The sequence below is a fragment of the Thermochaetoides thermophila genome (genome assembly GCF_000221225.1).
Source record: "Thermochaetoides thermophila DSM 1495 unplaced genomic scaffold scf7180000011822, whole genome shotgun sequence".
NCBI lineage: Eukaryota > Fungi > Ascomycota > Sordariomycetes > Sordariales > Chaetomiaceae > Thermochaetoides > Thermochaetoides thermophila.
The window spans coordinates 2,496,097-2,509,064 of record NW_006383038.1 but is presented as its reverse complement, the minus strand read 5'-3'; the positions used below and the strand labels follow the sequence as shown (position 1 = coordinate 2,509,064).

At 51.6% G+C, this 12,968-nt stretch overlaps 4 protein-coding genes and 1 non-coding gene across 5 annotated transcripts; 1 reads left to right on the top strand and 4 right to left on the bottom strand.

Annotated features, from left to right (window-relative positions):
- Positions 1-92: 92 nt before the first annotated feature.
- Positions 93-956, top strand: CTHT_0071320 (uncharacterized protein; the record flags this gene model as incomplete). The annotated part of the gene is made up of 2 exons (XM_006697339.1): positions 93-562; positions 626-956. The coding sequence occupies 2 exons, from the start codon at positions 93-95 to the stop codon at positions 954-956; spliced, it is 801 nt and encodes a 266-aa protein (XP_006697402.1).
- Positions 957-1,925: 969 nt separating this feature from the next.
- Positions 1,926-3,201, bottom strand: CTHT_0071310 (uncharacterized protein; the record flags this gene model as incomplete). The annotated part of the gene is made up of 3 exons (XM_006697338.1): positions 1,926-2,363; positions 2,468-2,722; positions 2,815-3,201. 3 exons carry the CDS (start codon positions 3,199-3,201, stop codon positions 1,926-1,928), a joined length of 1,080 nt encoding a protein of 359 aa, XP_006697401.1.
- Positions 3,202-5,012: 1,811 nt separating this feature from the next.
- On the bottom strand, positions 5,013-5,119 carry CTHT_0071300. The gene is made up of 2 exons: positions 5,083-5,119; positions 5,013-5,048 (listed from the first exon to the last, which is right to left on the bottom strand). It is a non-coding gene; the product is annotated as a tRNA-Ala (tRNA).
- Positions 5,120-7,012: 1,893 nt separating this feature from the next.
- Positions 7,013-7,853, bottom strand: CTHT_0071290 (uncharacterized protein; the record flags this gene model as incomplete). The annotated part of the gene is made up of 2 exons (XM_006697337.1): positions 7,013-7,501; positions 7,629-7,853. 2 exons carry the CDS (start codon positions 7,851-7,853, stop codon positions 7,013-7,015), a joined length of 714 nt encoding a protein of 237 aa, XP_006697400.1.
- Positions 7,854-8,675: 822 nt separating this feature from the next.
- Positions 8,676-12,293, bottom strand: CTHT_0071280 (putative DNA repair and recombination protein; the record flags this gene model as incomplete). The annotated part of the gene is made up of 2 exons (XM_006697336.1): positions 8,676-10,945; positions 11,084-12,293. The coding sequence occupies 2 exons, from the start codon at positions 12,291-12,293 to the stop codon at positions 8,676-8,678; spliced, it is 3,480 nt and encodes a 1,159-aa protein (XP_006697399.1).
- Between the last annotated feature and the right edge of the window lie 675 nt (positions 12,294-12,968).

Here is a 12,968-nt window from a genome sequence, read left to right as displayed (position 1 = left end):
CAGACTCTAGCTTTCACTGATTCTCGAGCCTTTGCATCCTAAATTCCTGCGTGGAATCCCTATCCATCCCATTCCTCACCTCTAAACTCAAAATGTCCCGCCGCGGCGTCGGCCTTGCCGCCTTCGACCGCTCGCGCATAACCTCAGCGCAGTTCGCGAGCCACGGCTCCTCCCTGCGCTCAGCCAACGCAGCCGCTTTACAAACCCAACTCGAGGTGTTCCGGTCCCTCTTGCAACAATTTGCCCAACAACATGGTCGCGAGATCCGCTCGAACCCAACGTTTCGCGCCCAGTTCGCGCGCATGTGCGCTGCGATTGGGGTCGATCCGCTCGCAAGCAGCGGTACTGGCTCAGGGAGTGGTGCTGGGGGTGGGAGTTTAGGGGGTTCTGTGTGGTCGCAGTTGTTGGGGAGGACGGTGAATGATTTTTATTTTGAGCTTGCGGTCAGGGTGGTGGAGGTGTGCAGCGAGACCAGGAATGAGAATGGCGGGTTGATTGAGCTGAGAAAGGTGCAGGAGAGGATAATGAAGGGACGTCCGGAGGGGGCGGGGGAGATTACGGAGTGAGTTACCTCGATTCATCCTTCCAAGATTCTTGGAGACTTGTGAGGTTAACATCCCTTTAGAGATGACATCCTCCGCGCAGTCGGCACTCTAAAGCCCCTTGGTTCAGCCTACTCCATCATCAAAGTCGGCAGCAAGTCTTACATCCGGTCTATCCCCAAGGAGCTCAACACAGACCAGAGCGCGGTGCTAGAAGCGGTGCAAGTGCTGGGGTACGTGAGCGTGTCGATGCTGATGGTCAACCTGCACTGGACTCGGGCACGCGCACAGACGGCGCTCGAAGATCTGGAGGGCGAAGGCATACTGTGGGTGGACAAGCAGGCCGAGGAAGAGTGGGAATACTGGAGCCCGAGTTTCATCCTGGAGAATCCGGATTTTGCTGTCGGCGGATGAGTTCACAGCACAATTCATCACGGCATGATAGATCGATGGAAATGGCGACCTGGCTCCGTTGGCGCTGGCCGACTGGGGTGCTTCCTGGACGACGACCGTTTCAGCGATTACGAAGTGAATGGGGGCCACGACTGTGTATAGCGACGCTGGTCCCGAATCCGGCAATATCTGGCTCTGATTAATGGACCGCAATGGTCCAACGGTGTTAAGGTCTCGGAACATGTGGGGGAACCAAGCCCTGCTTGTAGGGCCTGTGTCAATAAACAAATTCCCGTCAGATATCAGACTGGAGATAACGGGTGACTGTCCAACGGATGAAGATAACCTTCAACTTTAGGTCGGTGAACATTTGACAGCTAGACTTATCGGAAGGGGCTTCAGCTCTATTCAGGAAACCAGGACCGGCCTGTGTTTGGGTAGAATCACCAAGTTCTACAACATTGGATATGAAGACAACTGAGAACAACCAAGGACAATTACACCAAGAAAGCCAATAAACTGATTCGAAAGGAACTACAAGGTATCCAACTATTTATTCATCTACCATCATAGCGTTCAGTCCAAGCCCTATCCAGCCACAAGTCAGAGGAGAACATAGCAACAACCAAAATTACAATCAGAAGGATCCAGCCGCCCCCCGTTTGATAGATTGAAAAACTCCAAAGGAGCTGCCTGCATCCCTTTCCTTCTCGCCTTTCTAACCTCCCTCCTACATGCCTGCCTAGATCATTTCCCATCCATTCATAAGAGAGAGAAAAGTCGCATAGCTTATACGGCCAGCCCGACTTGCCATGATTGATGCGTATTAAAGTTGATTGACATCAGCCAGGTCTCGCTCGCCGGTCCGCCGTGGTCTGAGTACCGTATCTCCTCCACAGACGCGTTCGCCTAGGTGAGACGTCGCCACCAAGATGTCGTTGCCAACTCCTCTTCACGCCAATAACCCCCCGATTATTGACGATCAACTCTTCACTGATAGGGGGGGTTGGGCCCGAGACCAGTGTGAGGATGCGGATGCGGATGGGGGTGAGGGTGGGGGTAGTCCTCGGGGCGGGGGCCGCCCATGCCGAGGTTGGGGCCGGGGCCGGCAGGGCCAGGAGGCGGCGGGGGAGGAGCGGTGGCGCGGTCGCCAAAGTGCTTCTTGCGCAGGGCGGCCAGGCGCTTCTTCTTGGTGATGGTGTTGATGTATGTGCCGATGATGAAGGAGACGAGGTTGAAGAAAGGCACCCAGGCGTCCTGAGGAAGGAACTTCTGGGCGAAGGCCAGGCAGATGGGTGATGAGATCCATGACACGCGCATCACCTTCCAGAAGCCGACGCGCACGGTCGCGCGGATCTGCTGCCAGGTGCGCGCGCCGGCAATGAGCGCCATCGCAACGAGGTAGACAGTGTTTTGGATAGGGGCGATCTGCCAGTCAGTTAGTTAGTATCAGGGACAGGTATGTAGCTTATTTTTTATTTTTTCGGGCGGGGGGGGGGGATAGGAGGAGGAGGAGGAGGAGGATGACATACGATAAAGTTGCTAACGAGGATCTGCATGATCTTGGCCCGCAGGCTGGTGCGCTTGCTGAAGGCTTTGTGCAGGCACCAAATCATAAAGTGGCCCAGGGGCGCGCTAACGAAGGCACCATACGCGGCCATCTTGGGCACGCGCGAGGTGAAGTAGTTGCCGTGTTTGTTGCGATCCTTGGCGAGCCACGAGGCGAGCAGCTCCTGACCACCGGCCAGAGTGCCGGCCGTGAGCATCTTGGTGCGCAGAGGATGATCCTCAAGTCTTTGATGTACCACTATGGGGATGTCAGTCATCATCATCGCTCATGGCCGGTGCGCGCGCAGAGGGCATTCAAGGGAACACATACAGCAAGGTAGCCGCGGGTGCCGGCATTCTTCCTGCCGCCGGTCAGGGCAGTGCCGACGACGGCAGAGATGGGATGCTTCCCGCTCGTGCCGGGAAGCTGGCCGGTGGCAGCCTCGTGAATGGCGGCAGCAGTGTGGCCGATGAAACCGCCATCCTTCTTGACCTCGGCCTTGAACTCCCTGATGTCCTGGACGGCTTCCTTGAAGGGGTGCGTGATGACCTCCTTGGCCTCCTTGAATGGGTGCGTGATGGCCTCCTTGGCCTCCTTGAACGGGTGTTTGATGACTTCCTTGGCGTCCTTGAGCTGCTCCTTAACGGCGTGCTTCACAACATCCTTGACGGCGTCCTCGACCATGTCGGAGACGTCGATATCAACCTTGGGCGACATAGTGGGCGCGCGCGTGGGTCAAGCTCGCATCGATTTTCGCCGTGTATGCTATTGTCCGCGACGGGCCGCGCGATGACCAAGATGTTCTGGAGCTTTGGAATGTATTAGCCAACGTGCCCACTGCCTTAGCACTATGATGTCTTGCGCCTGATGACGTGCGGTCCTGATGCGTCCTGGGCTTCTGGCCTCCGCTCTGTTTACACCAGCGGAGCAACAACCGAGAGACGGGCCAGGGGGCAACGGGCGAAGCGGGTCTTGTCTCGATGGACGGACGGAGTCGGAAGAATGATAAACACGGACAATAAGCGGTGATGGAGACGCAAGATCTGCAGAAAATCGAGGTAGACTTACAAGGCACAATCGATGCACAGGAGGGGTACGACGGGGATGCTCGCGGCGCTGGACAGCGTGGACAGCGTGGAGAGGACGGGGAGGGAGTGCGAGGGCGAGGGAGCTGGGTCGAGGGGGGTGGGTTGGTCAACCTGGTGGTTGGTGGTTGGCGGCAGGGAACAGCTTGTTGTCGCAAAATCTCATGGCCGGGACGGGAGTCGAGAATTGGGGGGCTGGGGGCGCTGGGTTTGGGGACCTGCCACGGGCCCTGGGGAGCTTCCAAGCTTGGATTCTGGGGGAGCGCTGGGGGCCCGCTGGGGCTGCCGGGGTCCCGAACTTGGCTGGGCTGGGCCTGGCTAACGCAGCAAAACTCCGGGCTGCACCAGCAGACCAGCAGCGGCAGCAAAACACCAACGCTCCAGACGCGCAGACGCTGGCAGCTGGCGACGCGAGGGACGCGCGTGGGGACCTGAAATGCAGATGACCAACGGTAGCCCTGATTGGCCAGAGCTACGGTGGGCCGAGGCTTCGTCTTCCCGGATTTACCAAAACTTGTGCCAGGGCAGCTGGGCTTCGAGCGAGGTCCAGCCTGCGCGGCAGCGCCACTTTGATGAGCCCGTTGCGTCCTGCAGGCCCCTTGCCTGGCCCTCTTTTGGCTTCCAGTTCATCCGGGAACAAAAACTTCTCCAATGCCTCTCAGCTTCTCTCCTGTTCTACCGCTGCTGCGACCTCTGCAACGCAGATTCCGCGGCCTATCAAAGCTTCTGATTTGCCCGAAGTGGCCTCTCTCGGCCTCGTGTTTCCGCTCCATTTTGCAGTTGGCCCTGCTGAGTTGGTGGGGTTCCTTGATGCCTTGCATGGGTTTCCAGAAGAAAGGACAAGCGCCAATCCAATGTTTTTCTGTAACCTTGCTCATCGTGCACGAATGTAAACATCACGTGTTTTGCCGAGATATTGCCATCGAGCACCATGATATAGATAAGGATAGCGTGTTTATCGATAACGATGTTGACCTGAACCTCTCCGAGTTCCCAGCCCCGGCCACAAAAACCTATTTCACGGTTTGAACACTTTAAAGCATTCTTTGAATGGCTTTTCTGGTGTTACACAGTAAGGAATCGTCCCAACTTCAGTCAGAGATTTGTTGTCAGGCTTTTGTTTGGACCGGGTGCTGGGTCATTGTTGATGTTCAGTAGTTTACTAGCTCGAGGAGCTCTTGATCACGTGACTGTATGCAACACAGAGGCACTGGAATGTCTTAATCCAACTCAGAACTTGTTGAAAGATATTGCAAACAAGCTGAAGAACCTCACAGTAAGTGGGTTAACACAGAGCCATGAAAAAAACAAAATCAACTGCACACAGGAGAGCATGGATCATATTCAGATGAACCCCAATAAACACCCTCGGCACAGCAGGGCTAAAACAAATTCTGCAAAAAGTTCTCCTGGCTCCACCAAATTCCTCCAGGCATCAGCATTTGGACGAGCTGGGAATCGAACCCAGTACCTCTCGCATTAGGGTAGCCCCTGAAATGATCTACAGAGGGTATGCTAAGCGAGCGCTCTACCAAATGAGCTACACGCCCTTTCAAAGAGAAGTGGAAGGCTATGATGGGGGCTACCCGGAGCTAATCATATTCGACCAGGCTGGGGGTGATGTTCAAGCCATGAAGATCTAGGGCACCAGATTCAATGCATCCAAAGTATAACATCAGGAGTCTCTGGTGTCATCATTGACTCAAAAACTGTGTGGGTTATGTCACCTCTTTGTGACTTCTTCCTGGTAACCACTTCTCTGGTTCGAGCATCAATGTCCTAAGAGAGAAACTGGTGTTTTTCACCAGGTGCCTAAGTGTCTACAAGGTGTGTATTTTGATCTTAATATGTCATTTCGCTTGAATGGATAAGCATTGAACAAAAATTACATGGAGACAGCTATCGCTCTCCATTGCCTGCAAGCTCAAACTCAAAGTTCCGGGATCAATCAGTCAGGAGTGTGTTAGATGTCTTTGTATCATAGCAACCCTCTGTGGCAGCTACGAGACTTTTAAAGTCCGGTACGTACATTGAACACCATTATAGCCTTTATTCTTCTTGGGATCTGATGTTTACTGCATGAGATCCCTTTGTCATTGCCTATGGACTGTCGATGGTGTTGTCAAGCCGATACTTGAAGATGGCCCTAATGTATTATACTCTATAACAGAGCCCTAAGCCCATCATGCGAACAACATGCAGATCGAACTGCTTTTTACATCTAACTTGAGATATTACTTTGATGTCAAGTTAATACTCGATGGTCATGTCACAGACAAGTTGCAGAGTATGTTGTGAATAGTCAACTACCCATGACTCTTAACCTATCCAAGGGTAAGATATACGACAATGGCATATTAACCACATAGCAGGCGGTCTCCGTAAGGAGACGGCTTGTAAAGGAAAGTGAGAGTTTTGATGAGCACATTAGCTAGCCACAAGACCCATAGCATATAATTATGTCACGTTATTTGATAATGAGTCTGTATCTTTTCTTGTCGATTTCTGAACCCTCATGCTCAATTAACAAGCCCCCTACCCAGAATAAGTTAATCCAGCCAACAATGGATAACATAAACCCTGCAGAGATAGCCAACTCCAAACCTGATCTTGAGGCCTCTCCTGACCTGGTACACACCAGCCCGATAATAAATCCAGACACAGTTTCAGACTCTGTCGACAGTTGTTCCAGCAGAGCAATATACTGTCTTTCGACCTTGTCTCCTTGTTTGGTTCACTTGCTTTGTCTCCCAGAGATTATATCTTCGTCCCCCGGCCCCTACCCCAGAGCCTGAGTAGCCTGCTCGGCGTGGCATCGCATCTTGCCCGCCAACTCCTATAGTCTTTCATCCACAAGAATTCGAATACATTCATGATTCTTATCAGATCAATATAGAGATGTTACCATCCTCTCTATCTAGTGAAGAATACCCTTGGGACCGACTGATAAGGGACTGCCGAAAAATTCCAAGAAGCAGCAGGATGAGGCTACCAACGAGAATATTGATCAGGAGTTGAATAGTGATACTATTGAGCGTGAGTTGGGGGTTTGCTGTCGTGAGGATGTTGTGACCTGCACCTCCACGCCGCTGTCAGAGTCTAACGATGAGCAGTGGTTCTCAGCAGATGATATTATGAGTGTTGCTTCATGAAGGAGAGAGGGATAACCCTGAGTCCTAGATGTTCTATGTCACATGTGTTCCCGAGTAGCCCCAGCGTGGGAATAGATTATCTTTGTTGGCTTTCGTAAGTTGGAAAGTTTCATAGCTCTGGACGGCTGTATGTCTTGTCTTTGTTCAAAAAAAAGGTATTGGTTTCAGTTATCTACGGATGATATTTTATTAAACCGGTAGCATAATATCAAGTGTTCCTTACGTAGCAAACCTGCTTTCACAGAACACTTTGCGCCCTAACCTCTCTGAACACTATCCCCTTCACAGTCATCAAATAGGAAACCCCCTCATCTCCTCGACCGTCCAATACCGGCTCATCTTCTCCGCTCCTAGATCCCTCACCTCCTGATCCAAATGCTTCATCAGTACCTCCCCCCACGAGTCCATCTTCTCCTTCAGCACCCCCAGCTCTAGCTCACACTCCTTTCTCTTACACCTCTCTAGATACTCCACAAACTCCTCCATCCCTTCATGAATAAGCTGGTGTTGTCTTATCAGCTCGCACTGCTCGCCTTTGCTTTTCCCACCCTTTGAATTGCCCTTGCGGAAATGGGAAGGTGGCAGAGAGGAGCGAAACTCGGGCATTTTTCGCGCTAGCAAGGGGTATAGGTAGGTTTCTTCAATGGTGTGGTGCGTTTCGAGGTAGCGAGCCAGGCGCAGGCCTTCATCGTGGAATTGTTTGAGGGTGAGGTTGCCCGGGCGGCGGTTGTTGGCGCAGGCTGTGTAGAGTAGGTTCCAGATTTGGCGGAAGTGGTCGTGCTGGAGGATTGAATATGTCAGACTAGGTCAGTTTGCTTTTGTTTGATGTTTTCCCTCACTGCTCGGAGATATACGAAAGATTGAAATACGGAAGAGTTGTTGCGGGAATGGCCAAGGGGATATTTACAAAATACTCCATTTGTTCAGCCAAACGGTTGTATATCCGGAACTCTTGAGGAGTCAAGGGTGGGAGAGCCTGTTCCGGCTCTGGTTGACTCGTTGTCGTAGACTTATCTTTAGATGAAGCGCCAGTTGTCTCTTGAGCGGTTTCAGACTTGTATGAATCCTCCTCAAGAGGGTCTGTCTCAAACCGCGCTGAGTGACAGATGATATTTCCTTCAGTCTCTTGCATTTCTGATTGGTATTATTATACTGTCAGAAATATGACAAACAAGCCAACAAATGAAAAATTGTATAACAGAGATGCAGTTTTTGAAAAGGCTAGAGCTAGCATTGGAGTGGCCTTTTATTCTTCTTTTTAATGCACCCTCAGATGAAGACAATTCCGTCAAAAAAGCTTTAAATATATAGTCCCCAAATACCCTTTTGGCAAGGCACCGTCTGTGTCTACAAAGTGATTCCGTAAGCAAGGGTAGATACTAGACTGCGGGATCCAACGTGCTCATCCGCTTCCACGATCTTAATAGAAGACCGATGATTGGTTCAATGTCTCTCGCTTTTGCTGACTTAGCAGCAGCGGGGTAGTACTCCTGTCCTTTCTCAGTAACCGCGCGGCACCCTGTTTGAGGTTTCGTAGCGGCCGGTGTTGGTGGAAAAACTTTTTGGTGGTTTGCCAGCATCGAAGAAGAGAACAGCTGTGCAGGGAGAGGGACTTGACAAATCGAAGGAAGGACTAACTGGAGGATGCGCAGAAATTTCTGTAATAACACGCAAACTAATTTGACCGGCATCGTGTACTATGCAGAAACTGGGGTAGGGCGCAGGGAAAAGTGAGGATGCAGGAAGATCCTTACTACTTAACACCCAGTCCTACCAGAAGAAGCGCTCTGAATCTCAAATTGTATTTTTACTACGGCTCTCTAAACTCATCGCCATGCTAGAATCAAAGACCGAGTTAACCATAGGACTCAATATACCTCGATTCCATTCCCAAGTCAAAGCCTACTTCCTATATATCAACCCAAAACGAAAACTGTATGACACCCTAACCCCCTCACCGGTACGCTGGCTTTAACGTCCAAATAACCCTCATACTGCCCCCCTTCTTCTCCATCTGCGCGACCTTCCCCAGTGCAATTTTAAATTCATTTGCCTGTTGTGTGGTACTGCAGTAGTGATTGAAGTGATCTACCAGCAGCTTCGACGGTACCTGCCCCCCATGCCTCTTGATAAACGGTGGGATCATCCTCTCAAAGTCCCGCACCGTCAGGCCGTGCCCTGTGGAAGCAGGCGTCCCTGACCTTGAGCTACTCGCGCTGCTTGTTGCTCCTGACCGCACACCCCTGGCCTGCTGTTGTGCCGCCCGACGAACATTCACCGGCCGCCCTGCCTCACCGACCTCTCCAGTCCAGGTAACTGTTCCAATGGGGATGGTACGAGCTTGTTCTCCCGCGCGGCGAAGGTGCTGCGCTGCCTGGGCCGCGATGCGATCTGCTTCTTGCCGGAGCATGCGGGGGTCGGCACGGGGCTTCTTGTTGCTACCGTTGATAATCTCGTCATGCTCCACTGTGCTGTGGACGCCGGACCGGGCGAAGATGCCTTCTAGCAGGCGGTCTTCTTTCTCGGCTGGCTTGTCTTCGGGTTCGGAGGCGGACTGGTAAGTTTCAAGACCGGCGACGCCATCGATGTTGTGGAGGTCGTCGAGTTCTTTATCTTCTGTGCTGGGACTGTCGTCACCTTCTTTGCTCTTAGGGTTGCTCTTTGAGTCTCTGAAAACCAGGACAGGAGCATCCTTATTCCCTGGAACAACGAGCTCCTTTGGCCCTGATGCAAATGTCTTGGTACCGCTGCTCTTGAACAACTCGCTTGTCTCGGTCACGCCATCTTCATAGGAGTTGAGACTGAAGAGATCATGCAAGTCGTTCAAGTTGAATGCAGTCTGCTGCTTCGGGTCCTTCAATACCTTGTTGGAAAGGAATTGCTTGAAAATCTGGCGATGGTAAATCTTTTCTTCAATCGTGCCGGCCGTCATCAAGCGATAGATCGTAACCTCCCTCTTTTGACCCAACCTCCAAGCCCTCTCTCTGGCCTGGACATCCGTGGAAGGGTTCCAGTCAGGGTCATAGATGATGACGCGGTTGGCACCAGTCAAGTTGACACCCAAGCCGCCGACTTTCGTCGTCAGCAGAAACACATCTAGGTCTGGGTCAGTGTTGAACTGATCGACAAGTGTCTGCCGCAACTTGATTGGCGTCTTGCCGTCCATGCGCAGGTACTTGATGCCGTCGAGCGTCTTGACAAACGCCTCAATAATGTCTAGCATCTGTGTGCCCTGGCAAAACAGCAGCGTCTTGTGCCCCAGACGCTTCCACATCGGGAGAAGAGACTGAACGACAGCCATCTTGCCCGACTTCTCGACGCTACCCCATTTATAGTTGGGCTTGTTCTTAAGCTTAGGATCAACGAGATCCGGATGGTTGCAAATCTTTCGCAAAATATCGATGCCATATAACGACTGACGAGTGCGGTTGAGAATTGCAGCCATCTCGGGAGACTTGAGAAATAGCTCATATGCTTGGCGCTGCTCTGGTGACAGTTTGCAAAAGATGACCTGTTCCCTTTTCTTGGGAAGGTCGGCAGCAACGTCCACTTTCAGTCGTTGCAGGAGGTAAGGACTGATAGCTTCTTTGAGTGTTTCGGCACATTTCTGCGCCGTCATGACCTGAAGGTTGGTAGCGTTTGCGTAGCCTCCCAGTCTGATTGGAATTTCGAACTGGGCCCTGAACGTCACCAGCGTACCTAGACGCATTGGATAGACGAAATCGAACAGGGACCACAGTTCAGTGAGATTGTTTTGCATAGGCGTACCGGAGAGGATAATCCGGTTAGGTGTGCGAAGTTCTTTGCAGTAAATAGTAATCGCCGCGTTTGGATTACGGATCTTGTGACCTTCGTCCAGCACAGCATAACCCCATTCCACAGGGATCAAAATGTCACCGTACGTCTGAAGCCCAGCGTATGTCGTGACAAGGACATGGCCGTGCTTGACCACACGGTCAACGATCTGCTTGGCAGCTTTGTTGGAGCGCGTAGGTTTCTTCTTCTCTTCATTCCAGTCTTCGACAAGCTCCTCAATCTCACCTTCATCACGAACATTAAACATGCCGCTGCCGGAAGAGTGCAAGATTGAGACTCGAAGCGGTGGCCACCAGCGATGGAACTCATTCACCCACTGCCGTAAGACGGTAGCAGGAGCGACGACGATAACAGGTTTCGTCAACTTTTTGCTGTAGTGCAAGGCGGCAACGAAAGATATCAGCTGGACTAGGGCAAGGTAAGCTTGAGCCTCAAGCAATCATAAAAAAACAGAGTGTTTTAACATGCCTGTTTTGCCCAGCCCCATCTCATCACCAATGATGCCACCAACTTGCTGCGAGTACAACTCTGCAAGCCATCGCACACCGGTCTTTTGGTAGTCGAAGAGAGCAGGATAGATATCTCCAGGAAGTTTCAACCCACCCTCAAACTGATAATCAGGGGTGTCTGGCAGTGGTTTAAACCACTCTTCCTCGTCATCCGAGCCCTCACCGGCAGGATAACCTAACCGTTCGCGATGACGACGTCTAGCACGGCTTCTCCTCTGGACCCAACTCTTTAACCGCCGCTGGTACACAGACTCGTTGCCGTCATCAATTTTACTCAAATCGATCTTCTCTTCCTCAGTGGCCTTTACTATTTTACCTCGTTTCCGCTTTGGCGTCTGTTCGTCTAGCTCAAAGTCATCCGTTTCGTAGTCTTCTGAAGTGGCTGCCTCCGAAGCAGACTCCTCAGGGACAAACTCATCATCCGATCCTTCATCCTCAACTTGCCGAATTTTGCGCTTCTTGCGAGGACGCAACGAAAACTCTGACTTGACCGCCGAGCTGAAGACATCATCATCATCATCATCATTGTCCTGCACGAAACCGGGAAGCCTCAGATTCTGATGCGACCGTGGCCCCTCCTCCATCTGTTCCTCCAGTTCCTCAGCAATGGCCTCCTCTTCAGCATCAATGATCGCCTCCGCAAGCTCTCCAGCCACATCATCAGGCCTGGGGCCACCGAATGTCGCAAACGGTGTGATCTTGCCGGTGCGAATCAGATACTCACGCTGCGTCTCATTGGGCAGCCTCCCTCCTACAGACACAGCCTTACCATCTGATCCCACACCCTCCTTGGTTCGCTGCTCGATGCGCGCCCTGAAAGCAGCTATATCTTTGTCGCATAGCTCGATCTCGGCCTGGAGTCTCGCAATCTCTTTTTGGATTCGCAGCCTTGAGGTTGGATTCGCATGGCGAGCGCTAAGTTTCTGTTGCTGTGCCTTCAGTTGGCTCTCCAGCTTTGACTTGGTGTTCTCAACCTTCTCGATGCGCTTCACATCTTTCTTGTTTTCCGCCTCGATGAGAGCGATGCTTGCTTGGTACGTGATATCCCGCTCCAGGTCATCTTGGTCGCGGACATTTTCTGTGAGGTCCTTGAGAGCCTCTACTTCGTCTGTCACAGCATCGAGAGCCATGGGCTTGTTGATCACTGTTGCTGGAGCCACAGGCTCAGCAGGCACAGAGCTGGCCTGCGAGGCCTGTGCTTCGGGCGGAGTAGCAAAAGTGGCAGGAGTCCCAGATTCATTGTCCATGGTGACAAAATGCACAGGATACAGTGATCTCAAGGATCGCGGAGAAAGCGGATGTGGGAAGTTATGAAAGAAGTTATCTTCCAAGCACGTTTACTGCCGCCACATTATAGAACTCATGGGGGGAAAAAAGCGACGTATGAGGAAACTTTACGGGCAAAGAAAGGAAAAGGAAGGAAAGAGCAACGATGATTTAAGTATAGTAAAAGAATCGGGAGATGGAAGGCTGCACTGATCGAGAAAATCTGAGAATCAATACAAGGCTCAGGCAACAACAGCAAGATTGTGTCATTCAAATCCGAAGTGGAGGCTGTGCAGAAGCTGTCGAGTTGGTGCGCGACTGGCGCGATGCTGATGGCACGATGTCACGTGATTTTTGATATTACCTGGACCATGTGATTAAAAGGGTTAGGGTTATTATTGGTGCTTCCCCAAGACACCAAACTTTGAACTGTGACATCAAGCTTGTTATTTATTGGAGTGATCAATGTTCCGAATGGTTTCAGTCATGGGATATGAGAATGACTGGTGTAAAACATGAGGTTCTGTCAGCAACGGAATGTTCATCACAACTTTGAATCAACCTTTTGGTGCTGTTCAACGTTTCATTCTCAGATCCAAAGCAGCCAGCAACAGTGTACACACCATGATGAGTAGAATCTCGAAAGGCACATTTAA